This window comes from Python bivittatus, unplaced genomic scaffold (genome assembly GCF_059951505.1).
Source record: "Python bivittatus isolate LINGU-HERP-01145 unplaced genomic scaffold, Pbiv_v1 ctg000670_np1212, whole genome shotgun sequence".
In the NCBI taxonomy this organism is placed as follows: Eukaryota; Metazoa; Chordata; class Lepidosauria; order Squamata; family Pythonidae; genus Python; species Python bivittatus.
In genome coordinates this window covers 182387-203219 of record NW_028277094.1, presented here as the reverse complement: position 1 = coordinate 203219, position 20833 = coordinate 182387, and the positions used below count along the sequence as shown (strand labels likewise).

The 20833-nt window shown below is 40.0% G+C and overlaps 1 protein-coding gene across 2 annotated transcripts in view; it reads left to right on the top strand.

Moving 5' to 3' along the window:
* BRWD3 (bromodomain and WD repeat domain containing 3) overlaps nucleotides 1-17719 on the top strand; it is a 46951-nt gene extending 29232 nt beyond the window's left edge. The window contains exons 28-40 of one of the 2 annotated variants that reach the window (XM_088151851.1): nucleotides 118-229; nucleotides 1141-1202; nucleotides 1955-2110; nucleotides 2730-2850; nucleotides 3528-3653; nucleotides 3967-4048; nucleotides 5410-5466; nucleotides 6166-6306; nucleotides 7655-7807; nucleotides 9192-9364; nucleotides 9759-9856; nucleotides 10990-11139; nucleotides 12013-17719. In XM_088151851.1, the coding sequence (XP_088007977.1) occupies nucleotides 118-229; nucleotides 1141-1202; nucleotides 1955-2110; nucleotides 2730-2850; nucleotides 3528-3653; nucleotides 3967-4048; nucleotides 5410-5466; nucleotides 6166-6306; nucleotides 7655-7807; nucleotides 9192-9364; nucleotides 9759-9856; nucleotides 10990-11139; nucleotides 12013-12761 (2180 nt within the window). In that variant the 3' untranslated portion in view covers nucleotides 12762-17719. Of the gene's footprint in view, nucleotides 1-117; nucleotides 230-1140; nucleotides 1203-1954; nucleotides 2111-2729; nucleotides 2851-3527; nucleotides 3654-3966; nucleotides 4049-5409; nucleotides 5467-6165; nucleotides 6307-7654; nucleotides 7808-9191; nucleotides 9365-9758; nucleotides 9857-10983; nucleotides 11140-12012 lie in introns of both variants that reach the window. The other variant, XM_088151850.1, reaches the window with a different exon arrangement.
* The last annotated feature ends 3114 nt before the right edge of the window (nucleotides 17720-20833 follow it).

Genomic DNA, 20833 nt, shown 5'->3' with positions numbered 1-20833 from the left:
TCTGAAATCCCTGCTGCCATTTAAAAGGTTGATACCAAAAGATATGGATTCTAATCAGGGCGTCTTTTACAAGCATCTTCATGTATCACTTTGCTTTCTCTGCCCTTCTTTTTTCAGGGGATAGATTTCGAAGCATAATAGATGACGCGTGGTGGTTTGGAACCGTAGAAAGTCAACAGCCATTCCAAGCAGAATATCCAGACAGTTCCTTCCAGTGCTACAGTGTTCAGTAAGGAGGAATCTAAGTGTTTGAATTTTAGTGCAAAAAAGGAAAGGAAAACCAAGTTCTGGTACTTTAATTAAATAATCATGCGTGTTGATAATTTGATACATGCTGGTTTTAAAATATTTGCATCCCATTTCTTAAAATGCAAGATGTCTGCTCAATTCCAATGAAAAGCTGATTTTTATATATTTAGTCTTTCCAATGGAGTGAAATGCTGGACAGAGATTATGTAAAGTGGGTTAGGACTTTATTGGTGAGATAGACAAAATGGGAACAAATTTGGAGGGGTAGGGGTAGGGAGGAGAAACTGGTACAAGAAAGATTGAGTTGAAAAGTAGACTAGATCTAGCCAAGGTTTGCAGAGCAAAAAAGTTTTCCCGGAGTCCCCCAGTGCATCTGTTAACTTTGGCTAAGCTATTTCTGAGCTTTATTATTATTACTGTTTTTTTGCACAGTCAGCCAAATGTTTAGACTGGATTTGGCATTTTTGTCCACCTCTCAAGTCCTTCCCAAGGACCTGGGATAGGCAGATGTTGTTTGATGTTGTTAAAGGTATCGTCGCAGGATGGAAGCTGTTCCAAGTAAAGCTGCCTTTTGCAATTGACTGATGGTGATTTTGTCAATGCCGACGGTCTTCAAGGGGTGCTCCAGATGTTTTGGGATTGCACCCAAAGCACCTATTACTGTTGGTGCTATCTTTGCTTTCTTTTGCCACAGTCATTCTACTTCTATTTGCAAGTCTTTGTATTTTGTGATTTTCTCCAACTCTTTCTCTTCTATTCTGCTGTCTCCAGGTATTGCCATATCCACTATCCAGACTTTTTTTGTCTTTCTTATCAACAATTGCTAAATCTGGCGTGTTGTATGGCAGGTGCTTGTCTGTTTGAATTCTAATTATTATTATTATTTTACAGTTGGGACAACAATGAAAGAGAAAATATGAGCCCCTGGGACATGGAACCAATTCCAGAAGGAAGTAAATAATGCTTGTTCTCTACCTCCTTCAGTTTGATATAGATTATTTTTATAAATGAAAAATATTATAGCAATGTAATAAAAAAAAAAAAACTGGACTCAAGTTTTCCCAGGCCTTTAAAGAAAAAGAATTCCATTTGAATTGTGTTTATCAAAATGGGGTGAAATGACTTCATTTCATTGACCAGTTTTAAGTAACATAAAATAACATAGAAAATAAAAATAAGAACAAAATACTTTTTAATTTGGTTGCATAGGCTACCTTTGCCCCAAGAGTTTGCACAAATATTTTTTAAAGCGGCATAGTAAAATTAAAGTGAAAGCCCTTTCAGACATACCAGAACAATCTCTTTACAGAATATATTTGGGGAATACAGGAGAAAGTCAAAGTATCAACTTTTTTATTGCAAACAAAATAATGGGCTATTTTCCCTTGGGGAAGGAGGGAGGAAAGTTCAGAATAAAATGTCTTCTCAGATGAGGATCGCACCACATAAGGTGGAGTTGGGTGGCATACAAATTATTATTATAACGTTGATTGCTCTTTGAATTTGTTGTCATAATCGTGAGTTGCAAATAAAACTGGAATATAATTCAGCCATATCCTGATTTGGTTTTCTGACATGTTTGCAGAGGTTTGCCTCAAATGAAAGATAGATAGCACATTTTATAACAATGAATATATTATTACCATGATGTAGCAGCCTGATGCTTCCAGCTCACTCATTCCCTCCCCCCTCCTTCCCCCTGCAGCTGCTTATCCAGATGAGGTGGGGGCCGGAGTCCCAGTGACAACAGAGGAGCTGGCGTCTCTGCTGTACAAGCCCCAGGAAGGTGAATGGGGTTCCCATTCCCGAGATGAAGAATGCGTGCGGGTTCTCCGAGGCATCGATCAGCTTCTTTCCCTAGGTATGGCAATGTTAACTCATGTCCTGTTGCCCCCGTTGGGGCTAGAATGAACAGAATTGTTAATAGGACTCTGGATCAATTGCTGTGCATTAAAGAGGAACCTGTTCTCCTTGTTTGTAATTCCTTGGGCTAATCTATCAAAACAAGAAAATTGTATGGACTTTCCAGGTCTGGGGGCTGGCTGAAACATCATACAACAAGAGGAGAAGAAATCGAACCCTTATTTGCCAACATTTGAATTCCCCCCCCCCCAAGCCAGGGGCAGGAGAATGTCTTGGGAGCACCACCTGGTATTAGGGCTTAGAGCAGTGTTGTCCAAACTTGGCCTCTTTAAGATGAATGGACTTCAACTCCCAGAATTCCCCAGCCAGCCATGCTGGCTGGGGAATTCTGGGAGTTGAAGTCCACTCATCTTAAAGTGGCCAAGTTTGGACAACACTGGCTTAGAGTAATATTAATATGAAGTCATACTTCACATCCCGTTAATTTTCAGAGAAGTTTTTTCCCCCCCCAAAAAACATGTACTGTCTCTACCATCTTTCAAAGTGCCTAAGTTTTATAATTGTGCTTCTGTCCTGGTTTTCAGAATTCAGTCTGGCTTTGCTTTATTCTTCTGCAGAGATTTCTAATCCCTTCGCAGTCCCAGTTGACCTTAGTGCCTATCCTCTGTATTGCACTGTTGTTGCGTATCCAACTGACCTCACCACAATAAGGAGAAGACTTGAAAACAGATTTTACAGGTTGGATTCATGGCTGCTGTCAATAACATATTAAAGAGTTTCTTGTCATTTGGTATGCTAAATTAAATCTGCTGCAATTTCTTCTAGTGGTTTTTTTTTAAGGAAGAAACCATAGCTCTTCTGATTGGATTGACTAATTTGCTAGCAAACACAAAGGTCTTTTTTTTAAAAAAAAATTTCAAGTCTGGACTCAGGATCTGTGATCTTGGAGCAGCAAGGTGCCTTCTGTATATATAAATAGGTTCTGCAGTCCTCCAAAGTTGATTTAAAATGCAAATATTTTAATTAATTAACATCGGTGCATATCTTCAGTGAACAGTCAACTTTTGCATATAATTCTGAGATGCAGGGCTTCCTTTAAAGCAGTGTTGTCCAAACTTGGCCACTTTAAGATGAGTGGACTTCATGGCTGGCTGGGGAATTCTGGGAGTTGAAGTCCACTCATCTTAAAGTGGCCAAGTTTGGACAACACTGCTTTAAAGGAATGGTGCCCAAGCTGTGTGATGGCCTTTGGGGCTAGAAAGCTTTCTCATCTCCATTACACATGTTTGTTCTTGTTAACTTTAAAAAATGGAATTGCTCTAAAAACAGCTTATGCAGAGCCCGCGTTTATTTGGTCAAAACCCTTTTCCACTACATAGGATGAGGAGAGTGTCTTTTCTTCCCTTGTTTTCCAGGAGAATATCAGCACTAATGTGGGAGGTACGATATATTGAACATAATGCGAGGACTTTCAATGAGCCCGAAAGCCCTATTGTCAAAGCAGCCAAAATCGTAACAGATGTTTTACTGCACTACATTGGGTAAGCAGTCAGTTTCCCTGCCATTGAAGGAAAACACTTTTCTGAAAAGTTGCCTGATCAGATCCTTTCCTCACCTGTCCCATTGTAGGTGCAGATCTGTATCGGCCAAATCAAAAAATGCATATGGGAAGTTTCTCCCCATGACAGAAACTTTTACTAGGCGATCCATTAACATTTACCAACGTGTATAATCTCTGCTCTAGGAATCAGCAACCATGATATCTCTGTAATGGATGACCCTTTGGGAAGGGAATGTTATTTTGTTTTAAAATCTCTATTTAGTTCTTATGCTGATCATCTTCCCACTCTTTAGGGATCAGAGTTGTACAGATATTCTGGAGATCTACAACAAAGTGAAAGCAGAAGACTTGAGTAGCACAGGTGAAGAAGAGCAGGTAAAAAGAAAAGATTTTTTTGGAAAGTGATTTGTACTGGAAGTGAATTCTGGGGGAAAACCCCACAGTTGGGTTTCTCTCCATAATTACGGGCGGGGAAGGACAAGACACCTCCCCATTTCTGCGTAGACTATTTAACCTTTTTAAGAAGTTGTTTCTTCTAAAGGTGGGCACCTTAGAGAAATAGATTTACATTACACAACTGTTTTTCATTACACTACATTCTTTGATACTTTAAGGCAAGATGTGCAACCTTTAGCCTTCTAGATGTTAATTGGATTATAGTTCCCATCATCCTTTACTATTAGTTTTGTTGGCAAAGGCTCATAGGAGTTGGTTCCACATGCTATTGACTGTTACTTTAAAATTGCAGACAGTTATGCATTAGGACGGGTAGTAGATCTTTGGGGCTTCCAAAGAGACCTCCCTCATCTCTCCTTGGAAATGCCAGGAAAAGCAAGGCTGGCTGGGGAATTCTGGGAGTTGAAGTCCACACATCTTAAAGTTGCCACAGTTGAGAAACACTGCTTTATATGGCTGGTGTGGGTCTTCCGGGCTGTGTGGCTGTGTTCTTGAAGTTTTGAAAACTTCAAGAACACGGCCACACAGCCCGGAAGACCCACACCAGCCATCATATGCCGGCCGTGAAAGCCTTCAACAATACACTGCTTTATATGTTTGATTTTGCTGGTGATGTAGGCAGTCTTCCTGAAAAGTCTATCAGACTGCAGATGAACAATACTGAACTGGTTTCAGTTCAAAACAGGCATAAACAGAAGCCCGCTCTATATATTGCTGAAGTATCTGCCACCCCCTTGAGCAAAAGTCCCACCTTGTGGATGTCTTCAAAATAAATAATATCCATTTTCAGGCAGATGTGTTTAATTCCCCAAAAACTGAGACCTCCATCACAAGTTTTTTGGAAGAATGAAAGGCAGGTGTAGAGTTCCCCAAAATACATAATCAAATTAAAATACTGTGGTTGGGACAGCCAGTTTGGTGTCGTGGTGAAGGCACCAGGCTAGAAACTGGGAGACTGGGAGTTCTAGTCCTGCTTTAGGCACAAAGCCAGCTGGGTGATCTTGGGCCAATCCCTCTCTCTCAGTCCTGGGAAGAAGAAGGCAAGAGCAAACCAATTCTGAAAAACCTGGCCAAGAAAACTGCAGGGACTAGTCCAGGCCATTGCCAGGAGTCAGTGGTGACTCAAAAGCACTCCCCCCCACCCCACCCCAAAAAACCTGTGGTTGATTTGTGATCTCGCCAGGTGTTGAGATCTTACCTGATTTTCAGGAGAGTGCGTGTGTGTCTGTATGTGTGTGTGTTTAAATTCTCTCACATGCAGTAATCACATTTTTCTTTAGGTGGCAGAAGCATCTGCCGATTCGGATGGTCCAGGAACTTCCTCTGGAAAACGAGTGGTAAGCAACTGAGTTATCAGTCAAGCCTAGCTGTGAACTATTTGAATGTTATGTGGCTATCAGGTGCCTCTTTATTTCTCTTTGTGATATAATGCTTCTTAAGTTAGAAAATCAAGTTACTTTCTCTTTTTGGGGTGGGGTGGGGTGAGGTTAAAATGCTTATTCTTTTCTTTTTTTTTTTCCAAATAATTTTATTAAGAATTATAAACGAAAAGAATAAAAGCCAATACAGGCTATGAAAAATACAAACAGAAAAAGAAAAAAGAAAAAAAAAGCGTGAAAAAGAAAAAAAAATAGAAAAAGGGAAAGAAAAAAGAAAAAAATAACTTCCCCCTTCCTCCCAGCAAGCTTTCCCCATATTGTATCATCCTTTGCTTTTTATTCGATAGTTTTACACTTCTTTACCCTTTCATACTGTATTGTTTTATGCTGGTCCTTGGCCATAATAAAGCTTTCATGGTTTCGACTAATATATAGAGAATCGTATACAGGTAACTTACAAACAATGGAAATCAACTTGAGATGACCAAACTGGTGCTTTTTTTTCTGTAAAAACTCCATTAAAGGTTGACTATCTTATGGACATACTTATACTAACGTGATTCTGGATGCCTGGTGCCTATGTTAAATGAGATGGACATAGACATTGTAGAAATCATTCAACTTCTGTGTTCTGTTTAAAAAAAAAAAAAACTCAAGGTAAAACGGCAGATGAAAAGGCAGCCTTCTAAAGGATGCGCCGATGCCTGGAAAGACCAGTGCAAACAGTTACTAAGCCTGATCTATGAACGTGAAGACTCTGAGCCATTCCGACAACCCGTTGATCTGTTTTCTTACCCTGTAAGTTTTGCTTTTTTCTGAGTTTGGGAGGATGAGTCAAACAACGGCCTGAGAAGTGAAACCCTGTCTCTGTTGTTCTTTACGCCCAGCGCTGTGGCCTTCCCAGCCACTTGCTAAAGCATTACCAACATCCTGGCCATTTTAGCAGCTAAAAATTAAATTAAGATTTTTTTTTTTCATTTTCTTTCCATTCTATATTATATATAACAGGAACACGAGAGAGAAATCTTTTTGAGGATTGTGTTTGTATTGTACAGTTACAGAACAATAAGCTTTCCTACTTGAGTTTGAAATATGGCTCTCTACAGGGTTGATCCACACATTCAAAATTAGCTTCACTTACCCCATACAAGTTTAAAGACATCAGTTACAATAAATATTATAATTCCTTGGGTTTTAATTTGTCATGTTGGAATTTTAAGGGGTATCTTAAATAGGTACCTTAAAACCTTTTACAACTCCTCCCACCAGGTGGAGAATTTTGGTGTGCCCATTCCAGCGATGTGACGTAACCAGCCACATCTCATTTGTTCTTCAGAGGCCTAACTTTTTAGACTTTGTCCTAGCTGAAAGAAATTTGCCCACTCTTGTTTAAGCAGTAGTATTCACTCTTCCATAAGTGCAACATAGACCTACCTATCTCGCAGGAGCCTAGGACAAAGCTCTCCACATGTGAAGGAGCATAGTGATGACCTCGAAGAGGGAATGAATGAAGCATTAAGGGAGGTGAAACAGTCTTGGGAAAGTGGAAAGTATGTGAAAGACAAACTCAGAATAACCCTGCCTTGATTCTATTTGGTATAAGATGGGGCAGAGAGAAACTCTGATAAAGCTTTCAGGATGCTGTTATTGCACCCTACAATAATAAAGTACTGCTTGTGGAATACTTGTAGTGGCGGTTTCCTGACCTGGTCTTCCTTCCTTCAAGGGCTGACACTATGTAACCTTTTTGGTTATATGACCTTCTTGGCCAGGGATGGGATCACTTTTTCCTGTAGAAGTTCACCCTTCTAGGACACTGAAAAGTATTAACTGGTATCATCAAATTTCAGGCACTTACCACTTACATTTTCCTGCGTGCAAGAAGCATCTGGCACATTCCAAAACTCCGGCTGATTCTTGGGCTTGGAGTACATTTTTCTAACGTATTGGAGTAAGAATGTTCCGTGAGATTTAGGGAAATCGGATTTTAATATCCTTCCTTTGACATCAGGGATGTAAAATTTGGGACATTGTTCTATCCTGAGGCATATGGGGTTAATAGAATGATATTAGGTTAATAAAATGTCCTCCGAATCAGTTGTTAGATTTTGCGACGTTTTCATACATGCAAAAACATTGTTCTCAGGATTATCGAGATATCGTAGACACTCCCATGGACTTCAGCACTGTGAAAGAAACTTTGGAAGCGGGTAATTACATGAATCCTCTGGAATTCTACAAAGACGTTCGCTTGATATTCTGCAATTCCAAAGCATACACTCCAAATAAGAAATCAAGGGTGAGACGTGAAAATGTAGTAAATAGCTCTTCTATATGTCTCCGGCCTAAGATGCGCATATAAAAAATGACAGATTTTAAATTGTGTCATGTTTTAAAATTCAGAGCTGAGCTGAAAACAGCGGCTGGTTTCCCTCATTCTGCGTAGAGCTGTTTCTTAGCCACTCTTCTTAATTCTGTTGTCTTAGTGTGAATGGGGTTCAAGTCATCTTTAGGCCTACTTTTGAGAAAAACTCCATTTCTTGCTAACTCTCAGTGGTCTTCATGTTATTCAGAGACATCCCAGGAGAAAGAACTGATCCTCTCCCTGAATCCCTGCTATTTGTTACAAGCACAGGATTTTGCTAAATAGATTGCCAGTTACAGATCTGCCCATAGATTATTACCTATGTCTCTGTTGTTCAGAATATTTTTTTTTTATTTATTATTAAATTTGTATGCCGCCCATCTCCCCCCAATGGGTGACTCTGGGCGGCTCACAGTTAAAATCAGAAACCCCATCAACAATTAAAAATCCCCCATAAATAGTTAAAATGAATTAATCTATTAAAAATCAAATATAGACAACTTGTACCTCCCTGCTGTTTTCCATTCAAGAATCCTATGAGATAAGACAGTCTGAGAAACAGTGGGTGGTTTCACGTGATGTCTTAAAGCAGAATGTGGAAGTTGTGTGAACTTAATTGTTCTGTGTTCGCAACAATTGAGTTCACACAACTCCCACATTAAACAAATCACATTATCATTTAGCACAGTGTGGAAATGGCTTAAGATAAAAATGGATTCCCTTCTTTACATCATCCCCAGGTTGTTAGCATCTGATGATAGAGCCATGTTGGCAGAGGCTCATTTGCCAATAATTGTTATAATATTTGAGAGCCAGTTTGATGTAGTGGTCAAAGGCAGCAGGCTAGAAACTGGGAGACCGTGAGTTCTAGTCCCGCCTAGGCACAGAGCCAGCTGGGTGACCTTGGGCCAGTCCCTTTCTCTCAGCCCTAGGAAAGAGGCAATGGCAAAACCTTGCCCAGAAAACTGTAGGGACTTGTCCATATAAGAATTATGTTATAATTATTATAAAATGATAGGAGTCTGAAAAAGGCATTGCCCATACCAGTTGTTCCATCTCGAAGATCCCTTCCCTCTGGTTGCCCATTTTTAAGTTTTTGTCCCCCACTAAAAACAGAAGGGCCCAGCTAGGTTTTTGATTGGATCTATGCAGTGTTGCTATCTTTGTTTCTGCTGAATCAATGGTGCTGCGGTTTTACTTCGCACCCTACTTAAGGGATTGAGGCTCATAGTGGAAGTGGGTAACAAGCAAACGAATGTGGCAGCCTTTCTGGTCCTCCTCGCCCTTGGATGTGAATGTTTGCTGCTTCTTCCTGCAGATCTACAGCATGACGCTCCGACTCTCTGCCTTATTTGAAAACCACATCAAAACCATAATTTCCGAGTACAAGTCAGCTGTTCAGTGTCCGAAGAGGCGACGGCCACGATTACGATACCGAAAACGGCTCCGGAGCAGTAGCAGCGGTTCTTCCTCTAGCAGCAGAGCACCAAGGTAGCAAGACGGGCTTATTCTGTGCAAAAGGGTACTTAAAACAGGTTGGGTGTGCTCCTGCCTTCTGCATTGTCGCCCTCAATCCACCACAGTGCTCACTCTGCCACCCTTTGCACCTGCAAGGAGATCAAGGGGAATGTTTTTAGAAGGGAAGGAGAAAACAGTCCTTTTAAGACACGGCAGTGCCTCATGCCACAAAAGATATAGCAGAGTGTAAGATCTGCAGATCGGACTTAGGCCAGACTTAGTAAGGTGGAGAAAGGAAAAGAAGGTCCAGAACAACCTCTAAGTGGAAGAGGAACTCTCTCTGCAGAAAGCTCCCTATGATAAAGTGGGTTTCTTAGGTGTTGAAAAATCTCTTGTTAAATTGATTTTCCTTTTTCCATGCCTTTAGCCCAAAAGGAAAACAAAAACAACTGAAGATACAGCCTAAAACAAACTTGAATACCTCACTGCCTTTAACTAGGACTAATTCTTCAGTTTCATCTCATGGTAAGTAGGATTAGTTTATTTTATTCATTCATTCGTTCGTTCAATTTTGTATGGCTGCCCATGTCAGCAAGGGACCCTGGACGGTGAACAGTCTTAATAGATTATAAACATGTTTCGTGGGGCTGTGCCATAAACTTTTATTCCAGCAAGCTGGGTTCAGTTCAGGTCAAGAGATGCCACCTTATTTTCAGGGATGCTCTGGGATACCCTAGGATTGACCTTGAAGAAACGTTGGCATTCTGGTGCCAGTGGGCACTGGTGGGGCCATAAAATACCTCCCCCTTGTCTCCTTGTCTTGTGTGTATGTATGCAAGTGTTTTGCATGGTTTTAATCAAACATTCAATGGGAAGCCAGCATTCCTGGAAAATAAGGATAGTGTGTGGCTACAGGCCAGGGCTTTGGAAATATGTCTAGCTGTTCATGAAACAGAAAAGAAGCTGATTGAGATCTTCTGCAAGGGCTTAGAAAGGCTGGCAAGAAGCATTTTAGTTCTAGCAAATGAGTGTCTGGTGCACACCACGGATTTTCAAAATTCCACATATACCCACTGGCTCTGAATTAAGTCTAGATGTTAGCGGGTAAATAGTTCAGCACAGTCCTGTGCTGCCAAGAGTCAGATTTCTTCCACAGCCTGTTCCCACCCCCCGCCCCCCCAATATTCCTCAGATCTGATTGCTAGACCTCCACGGGCTCCCATCCAAACCAAAAATGGGAAGCGGAAAATCTAGCAGCGTGTTAATGGCAGCTGTCATTCTGGCTTCTGCCCTCCCTCTTTTTTTTCCCATTGGAATATGATCTGTTTGCTCCATCCATACAAAAACCCCAGATATTGTACATATATCCATATTTAAGGGGCCGTTTTAAGCAAGAAGTGAAATGCTTGGGTTGATTTATTAAATTTATGACTCCATTGCATGCGATTAAAAGAAAGTTAGCAAATCAACAGTCCGTCATAGGCTGATGTTAAGTATCAGAGAGTTGCTCCCGCAAACAGCTTTTGCTTTGAAAGGCCGCCGCCTCTAGGATTCTGGCCTGCGTGCCTGTATCCCGCTAAAATCGGACTTCCAGCTTCACTTCTATTTGATCTTTTCCTCCAAACTGTTCCATTGCCAAGCATCTATTTAAGTTTCAGATACGGAGGAACCCCCCGGTTCAGCTGCCACCGAAGAGATGGAAAGCCACCCGTCCTCATCTGGCTCAAACAACCAGAATCGTAGCGGAAATGATGTTGAAGCAGGAAAAAATAAGCCAGTCAGAAACAAATCCACACCAGTGAAACAAGGTGGGAAATTGCAGAAATCAAGATTTGTCCTTTTCTTCCCCCATCCACATACACAAATTGATGTTCCTTTTGTTTATTAACTTGTGCCACATGAACTCTCTAAATTATAATTGAACCATTTTCTCCCCTTTGTTTCTTTCTGCTATAATAATGTGGAAACCAATGGGGGATTCAGTTCTCTCTGGGAGTGGAGAAGAGCACATTAGCAGGAACTCTTCCCCCTTCCATCAGCAGCAGAGCAGCTCCAAGAATATGAACCTAAAAATGGCATGCTACGTTTACTCTAAGCATCTGTGATAGTCTGCAGCAGCAATATCATTTTCCATTGTTACAAAAATGCAGCTTCCCACTGTTGCAGAGATATTCTGGGTTAGCTTTTCTCTACATCATTATACATTGCGGGGTGATCCATTCAGACATGTTTGTTATTGGTTAGATAACTTATTAAGTAAATCTGTTCAGTCCTTGAGGTTCTCTGAGCTTGGTTGTTTTCTTGCAGACATTTCCTTACCCGACTAGGTAACATCTTCAGTGCTGGAAGGGAGTGGGGTTTGCTCTCTGTTTATATACAGTACCTTGCCCTGTATATAATATAGCTTGCCTTGTATATAAAACCTTGGGCAAGCTCTGAATATAAACAGGGAGCAAACCCCACTCCTTCTAGCACTGAAGATGGTACCTAGTTGGGTAATGAAACGTCTGCAAGAAAACAACCACGCTCAGAGAATCCCAAGGACTCTACAGTTCATCCCTGAGCTGTGTGTATTTTCTTCTATTGGTAAATCTGTTCACTTAGTTTGGGGTTTTCCCACTGTTGCGCTACTGATAACTCAGTGTTTGTATTAATACATGCATCTGTTTGGATTTCTTTAGATCAGCCTTCCGAAAAGCCTCTGACGAACGGGGACGGGAAGGAATCTCGAACGGGAATCAAGAGAAAGATTTCCAGTGCATCTGAAGAGGAGGAAGAGGGCAGCCAAGAGAAGAGAGAACAAAAAGAAAAACCTGGTTTATCCTCCGAAAGTGGAGAATCCCACTCTGGCTCCAGTTCTGAAAGCAGATGTGGCTCTGATTCAGATTCTGAGTCCAGCTCTAGAACAGACCAAGACTACATTGACGGAGACCACGACTACAGCAAATCCGTGCAAGTGAAACCGAAAAGAAAACTCCGAAGAAACATCTCCAACGGCCGGAGAAATTGGCAGGGCAGAGGGACAGGAAGGAGAGGGCGCTGGGGCCGGTGGGGCAGGTGGAGCAGAGGGGGGCGAGGCAGCCGGGGAGGGAGAGGGTGCAGCCAGGGACGCCGAGGAGGCAGGGGAGGAAGAAGAGGCCGAGGGAGGGGGGCCTCGCGAGCCAAGCGCCCCCGCATGGCCGAAGATGAGTTCGAGAACCTTTTTGGTGGACGCTTCAACGAGAACACGTTTGGCGGGCGGTTCAGCCGGCCCCCCCGGATTAAAACCAGGAACGAAGGCCGGCGAACTGTTTTATATAATGACGATTCTGACAATGACGCTTTCGTGCACACCGAGGATCCCCTGAATCTTGGTACTTCCAGGTCGGGCAGGGTACGGAAAATGACCGAGAAGGCCAGGGTTAGCCATCTGATGGGGTGGAATTATTGACAAGATGCTGGGGGGGCGGGGGGGACAGGACTGAACAGCGATGTTAGGACTTCAAAGGCTTTTACTGCAGGGATTTCATGTCAGAAAATCTGCTAAGCAAATTGTGGGGGAGGGTCTCTGCTCGTTCCCCTCCATGGTGCTTTTCATATGGTTTTCACGTGTTCGAGGACTTCTGAGTGCTGGCCCGTTACGGCCCGCGGAAGTCTTCTTCGCACGTTCTCTTACCTGCCGAAATGCTTCATCACACTAAACCTTGAGTTGGTCACAGGAGTGGTGGCAGATGAATCGTGCTTACGAAGTCTCTCCTTGTTGCTTTTATTTTATTTTATTTTATTTTATTTTATTTTATTTTATTTTATTTTATTTTATTTTATTTTGTTGTTGTGCATTATAGAATCAGCACCTTCTTACCAAGTTTTTAAAACATTGTCTGCCATGAATTCCTTACTTACCATAAGAACGTTTGCACAATACACAGATCCTAAAGGCAGCTATAAAATGTTTACAGTTTCTCTGTTGTGCGCAGATCCAGATTACTTTAGTCTCCCCCAGGCCAAATTTTCATGGATTTGGGATATACTGAAATGTGTTCCCATATGGGTGTCCTGATATGCTTTTTTCCCCCATTGGGTTTTAATTTATGTTTTAAAAGGGAGGGGTGGGAGGGATGGTGCCTTGTAAATAATGTAGCAAATGGAAGATGTGAGATGTCTAGCACCTACGTTAATGTTATTATAAGCAAAATACTTGAGAACTAGGATTATCTAAGATACACCAGGTGCCAAATGCAAAAGTTCCCTTGCATCTATTTTTTTCTGCTGCCCTCGTTTTTTGTTTTTGTTTTTGCATCCATTGAGATTGTCTCAAGATGTTAACATCAAGATGGAAATGGTTGCCTCTTCCCAGATGTCGTCTTTAGTAGCTTAGCTACCTCCAGACTTCAGAGCTTAGTTTGTTTTCTTCAATAATGATATTGTAATAGATTATGTGGCAGGAACAAAATCTCTTGGTAAACTACAGAATAATTTCGTTGGTCTCCAACCTGACAATCAGTCATACGATGCTTCTCACAGACTTGCTGGTTCAGATTGTCCAGCTTGGGCATTCATCTCCCTATGCAGTCGTAGCATTATTAGAATGTTTTTATTTGACGCTTAACATGTCAACACGTCCTTTTTTATATATATTAAGGTACCTTTGCTGGCTAACCTACTATGTACAGGTTCTTGCATCTTTGTTTTTCCTTCTGTGTTTTAAGTCATAAAAGCATATCATGCTTCCAGAAAAGAATTTAGACATCCTCACCCAGAGATTTACAACAAAGAGTTTCCTCTTTTCAAAGTTTCCTCATTTGCTTAGTGGAGGAGCTGATTGAATTGCTATTTCTTCCCTTGTGCGTGCTGTAAGATTTTTTTTTTCCCGTTGACATAAAGACGGAGGTTCACAAATAACGGAACATCTGAATATGAATTTTGGCTCCGTGAGGATTTTTGAAGTGAAAATAATGGCATGCTACTTAATTCTAAAAAAATGTCTTGCAGAGGGCTCTTGTATTTGCATTTAAAAGTATATCAATGTATGTCACACAATAAGAGGAAAGTTTTATTTCCGTTACAGCTGTAGCGTGTTAAATGTTCCTAAAATATATTGGTGGTTTTTTTTTCTTGATGGAGAAGTTGCGTATATGGAATTCCCAATAGCAATCATTGTATAGGAGGATGAAGAGGTATCTTGTTCTTCTAGTTTTGCAGTCAGGTTTTTTGGGGGGGAAGGGTTGGCCAGGCACCCTTGATCATTAGCGTTGATTGATCTTCACAGAATAATGGTAGGATCTACAATAAGTAATAAAAAGTCTGCACATAGCTGCAGCATAAATCTTCCATAATGCAATATATACTTCAATACTTGGTTTTTGTGTGATTCGAAAACGATTTGGAGAAAGTGCTTTGGACTTTGTGTGAAAATAGTACCACTTTGCTTACTGTTCCTTATATGACCCTGAAGAAAGACACTTGGGTTTTTAGAGTTGCTTTAATGAACTGACTCCTTAAAACATCACGGAAGTTAAAAAATGTGTGTGACTGCTTTAGTTATTAGAGAGGTGTTGTGTTCATGCAAGGGCTGAAGCATTTATTTAAGATCACACTGAAGCATGGACAGACCTCATGCATACGCAAATACATGCTATATTTTAGATGTGATGGAGGGTACTTACCAAAGTGCTATGGCTTGTTATAATAAAAAAATGACAGGTGAATAATAAAACATAGAGAGCCAGCTCAGAGCCAATCTTAATTGAATAGCCACTTTGAGCACACAGCTGCTGCAGTCCCATCAGTATGTATTTGGAAATCTTTGATCTAATCTGAATCTGCCCCATTTATTAAAGTTGAAGGGAATGTTCTTTATCCCAAGACTATATTTCCACATGAGAACTATCAGCTGTCCCTTAACTCAGGATGTGTTCAGCACAGCATTTCTTACCTATGTGTGTATATTTAAAAGAAATGTCTAGCTTTTTCTTCCCCCGCCCATAGGACAGTATGGCTATATCAAGGGGACATAATCCCATAGGACTTTCTTACAATTACCACAGGACAAATAAAAGCGATTCTAAATAACTAAAGTTGTGTCTAACAATAGATATTTCATGTATAACTGTACAGGTATTCAGCATGCAGAATTCTTCCGTGATAGAAGAAACTGGTTTAATTCCTCTGTAAAACATAGATGTATATTTAGGCAACCTCTTCATTTAGATGTAGTTCCTTGATGGGTGTAGATGACAGTAAAGAGGAATACTTTATTGGGAACTAAGTATTAATTGGATCTAGGACTATGTGTCAATACTCCTATGTGGTGCTTTGGAAATAATTTGGAAAAGGTACTTTGAAGCATCTAGGGACATGAATGTAGCTCTTGTTGACAGCTCTTTAAAGCAGCCACATCTTTTTCTTGGGATGACACATACTGCTTCTGCAGCTTCCATTTGACCCCAGACAAAAACACCGCTGCTCTAAAGAGCTGTTGACAGGTTCTTTGTCCTCACTTCAAAGCCCCTTTTCAGAATTGAATCCAGAGAATTGCCCAGCTGGAATGTCCATGACTGAGAAAGGGCCGGCACTAAGCATGTGGAAAGAAAAGACCCCCCCCCCCCCATTTTAAAGGCTCTTGGACTGAAGAAGGTGCATCTGAAGAAAGCTCTCTTCTTTCTGAAAAGGAAACGAGGGTGATGGTGTTCTGTTGGAGTTAAAGAATGTGATGGAGAAATAAATAGACAATATAGCATGCCGTATTTGGCAAGAACTAGCTGTTCCAATGTAGCCTCTGGATGGATTCTAGCTGGAGGTTGGTTTGCACGCGCAGCAGAATTAAGGGGCAAAGAGGACTATTTTAATGTACTCCTTTGGCTTTAAAGCAGCATGTCTGCCAGTAACCATGTTCAGGAAGAAGAGTAGGTGTGACTATTTTAACGGAGCTTTCAGGGATTTCCTTCTCTCACCTGCAGTCTGAAATGATATGTTTCTTCTAGCTATCCAGGAGAAATCCAAACTCAGAAAGATGCTGAGGTGGGGTCCAACAAGGTATTCCAAACAATTATTAATTGGCAATTTTAGCTCTTATTTGGATTTTACTTCTTAGTATCATCTTTGTAGCAGTCTTCTCCTAAGATCTTTGATGATTTAATAATTTCATTTAAGGTTTTCTATGCTGTGATTGATATTCCCCAATTTTAGTATTCCCCAGTAGATCAATGCCAGCTTTGCTTGACTGACCTCCTCTTCTCTCTCCCAGCTGTGTATCCTTGCACTTTGAATTAATTTGTGATATTTCCAGTAGCTCTAATATGTCCAGTAGATACTAATAATTTAGTCACTGCGATGCAAAATTATGTTCGACAAAAAAAAAAAAATCTAAAGGGAAAGTTTGCTTTGGGAATTTGCCCAGATTGTGTTATGTAGCCAGTAAACATTTGGCAAAGTAGATTTAAGCGATTCTGTAAGTGGAGAGCTGTGGCTTAAATCTGTTTGTTACAAGGGAACCACAATTCCATTTTTATATGAATTGCTTGTCATATTGGGAGTATTTTTCTTGGTGCATGGTCATTTTCTAATGTTTTCAGGTTCTGAACTACAACTTGGCATGTGCATTTTGGAAGCTACCTTCTTTGGAGGAGAACAGTGATAAAGTGTCTTGAGCAAAAACCAGCATGAATATGTATGGAAATCCCCATAATTAAAAAGATTTGATTACTACCTGCCTGCTTTAAGGCGAGAGATAGTTCTGACTTTTTGTATATGTGCTTTCTGTGATACATGAAATCTTGAGCTACTCTCAAGAGCAATAACAGATGCTTCATCTCTGATGTGTGTAATGCTTTCTTAAACTTGTAAAGTTGGAGGAGCATCTTAGAAATGAGTAATCAAATCTGTTAGAGTCTAGTTAAGTTTCTTCTCTCTGGTTCTTCTCTTTTGTCAAGAAGCAAAGGGCTTGTGGGTTTTGTGTGTGTGTGTGTGTGTGTGTGTGTGCGCTAACTAAAAATAAGGGTGGGCCACATCATAAATTCACTACCCCCACCTTCTAGTGAAGCATTCTCTTCTTCACAAAAGCCAGAATCCCTATGGGGGGAAAAAATGAATGTTTAGCAACAACACCGTAAGAGCTAAGGGTGGAGACCTCAGTCTTGCTAAGTGGTTATTAATTTTTAGATGCCATTTAAGCCTTCTTGCCCAAATAAGGTGGTTCCTTCTCATGCCTATGTAGTCCGAAATCCTTAAATAGCAACCAGTTAACCTGCACTAGCAATTTTATACAGGGCGGAACATGATTGCCTATAAAATCCTGGCTCTGCTGTTAGAAACTAGTTCCAAGACATATCTTAACAATAATCCAAATCATGCAAAACTAATGGGGATTTAATTTTTGTGTCTGTGTTTTGATTTTTTTTTTTTTTTTTTTTGGTGGAGGGTGGGGAATTCAAAAAAATAGAGGTTAACTTGAATAATTTATCTTAGTGCAGCTGATAACATATTGGAACAAAAGAATGAATTAGTTTTAGGCTAAGTGCATCAGCAACTTATAGAGAACTGCTTTTGCTTGAGTGTATATTATAATGTTAAATGCTTTTTAAAGACTCGTGCATTGGTTTCATAAGTTATGCTATAAAATGTCATGAGAATGTTTTCTTTTGATAAAAAAAAATAGTGTTGATATTTATAGATAAAAGGCTCCGTTTGACACCCAATGGTGATAAAATAGCTGAAGACTCCTAAAGAGGACTCATTATGTTATTTTTAAAGTATGTATTATAAATGACTGTGCATTTACAAGAGATCATTTTTCAACTCTGTCTAGATCGGATGTTTACATTATTTTTAAAAAAAGGTAATATATCAATCTGCAATTTTTTTTTTTTAGCAATTATACTTCTTGAAAACATTGAAACACAAAGAACAGTTGTACACACACATGCACACATACGTACATATATATATATATATATAGCTTTGTATACTGGATGCTGGCCTGCAGCAAAACCATCCATGTGTTATGGATCGCTGAGAAATATTACTGCAATGCATATGATCAGTTCCCTTGCCAGCCCTTTTTTAAAACGAACCAGAAGCGCTCTCTTGAACGTGTCCAAGAGGACAACTTTTGTGCTCTGTTTTTCAGTAGAATTGCTTATCCGCCTTAACCTCTTCACAGCGTAGAATATGGTGCTTTAAAATATGGACACATGCATGGATCTGTGACCTTTGTTACTCAAGTTGAGCATTTAGAACAAACTGGAAACTCTAATAATCCTGCACACCGGCTGTAAGCTTATTAAGAAAAACATTTCTATCCAAGTATTCCAACTCAACAGTATAGTATGACTAGCAGATCTCAATCTTCGTTGAATAATAGCTCCTGATCTCTTGATTTTCCCTCCCCAGTTATGAAGGAAGTACGTCAAAGAGTAGGATTAAGAGCGTTTGGGGTGCGTCCAAATGACGGTTGTCAGTATTGAGACACGATGGTACTGAATTTTAATGAAGTGGTATTAAGCCTATTTCCATACTTCAGTCTGTTTTGTTTTAATCTCACGCCGATCCCCCTCCCCGGCTTTTTTTTAATTAAAGCATCACGGAAGCTTTGTTTAGAAATACCAGTTAATACAGTTGAGTTTGAGTTGTATGGAAATTAGTGCCATCTCAAGGATCTCCTGCATGTATATTGTGTTCTTGACCTTGTAAAATACTTTTGCCAATCCCCACCCCACCCCTCCGAAAAATAGAAGGTGCCGTGATTTTCTGCTTTTGTGTTGATTTCAGGGGATGGGTCCTAAGTTCATACCTTCACATCCACTATCTCAGGTCCCTTTAAAATTATAAATGCTTCAGGGATTTTTAATGCCACTTGAGAATGGCAGACCAAATGTAATATTTATATGCAATGAACTATTAGTTTTTTTGTATTGTAAAAAATGTAAATTTGTAAAGATTTTTTTTCCTAGAGTTTTTTTTGGGGGGGGGGGCAAAAGATGGGGTGGGGATGAATTGGGAGGGCGAGGAAAGTCACAATGTAATTTAGGATGTTTCATTTTCCAGCTCTGGGATTATCTTAATAAAAAAAAAAATCATCTCATTCTTTGGATTTTGTTGCCTTGTATTTTGTTATGCTAGAATACAGAAGAAATGAATTTATGTCCAGGTTAAACATGTTGCCCCTGGAAATGTCTGTTATTTGCAGTCCGTTCAGGGAACAGGAAAAACCCCCAAAGCTAGTAAGTTTGGGGGCTGCTTTCTGGAGACATGGAAAGAGAAAGGTATCTCTCTGTTGTGGTGGGGTTAGATACCCCTGAACTTTCAAGAAGAGTCAGTGGATGTTACTTGTATTTCCATATCCCGCAGTTCTAGACAGGAGAGCGAAATCAACCGTTGGAACAAGGGATGAAAAAAGAAAAGTCAGAGATTTCAGAAGGAGGCCAACTGGGGCCCTGTTCCTGCTCCTCTTCGTAGCAGCATGAGGGAAACCCAGCTGGGTCCGTCTGATCAAAGTCCTGTGAGATACAAGGAAGAGAAAAAAGGGTTCAGTAACATTTCATTATAGACAGGTATGTGTTTTTGGTTTTTTTAAAAAACAGCCTCACATCAGACAATTAGCACTACAAAGCCTGCATTGGGGAAATGTACATGTCACAGAAGGAAAGGAGAATGTGCGCTTCAGGTATGGAGCAAAGTAAGAATTTGAAGAACAATTGTGTACCTATGATGAACTTGTCATTGCTAAAAGGTAGAAGGTTTTGTTGAAATTTGAAACGGCAAGAACAGATTAAAGAATGTATGATAAAGTGGGCTAAGAACTTTGGTTATAGCATACAGATGGACCAATGGGAAAATACGTGGTTGAAAGGGTTGAAATTTACATTATGTTATGATCTTAAAGAGAATTTTAATAAAATAATGTATCATTGGTTTCTGACGCCAGAGAAATTATCTAGAATATATAAAGGCATTTCAAATGTATGTTGGAAATGTGAACAACAAGAAGGGACATTTTATCATGCTTGGTGGACATGTAAAAAAATTTTTAAAAATTGGATTCAAATATATACATTGATGCAGATGATTAACATTCAATTGAAGCCAGAACTTTTCCTTTTAGGATTGATGGATAAACAGTTAGAAAAGTGACATGGAAGATTATTTCAGTATATGATTACTGTGGCAAGATTATTATATGTATTACCCACCATGGAGGAATGGTTGGTGAAATTGACAGAACTTGCTGAGATGGCCAAACTGACTTCTTTGATTAGAGAAAGGTCATTGTTGACATTCATCAATGACTGGAAACCCTTTATGGACTTTTTGTGTAAGAAAGAAAATGATTTTGTGACTTACGACAGGTTTTGATGATTAGAAAGAATAGGTTATAGAAAGAAAGGAATTATGATGTAAACTTAGAGAGAGAGGATTCATTAGAATTTTATATATAACTGCCGAGGGGGATATCAGAAGCCATTTCTTTATGTATACTTTCTGGGATTTTTTAAATTATTATTTTCTATATCTTCTTTTCTCTCT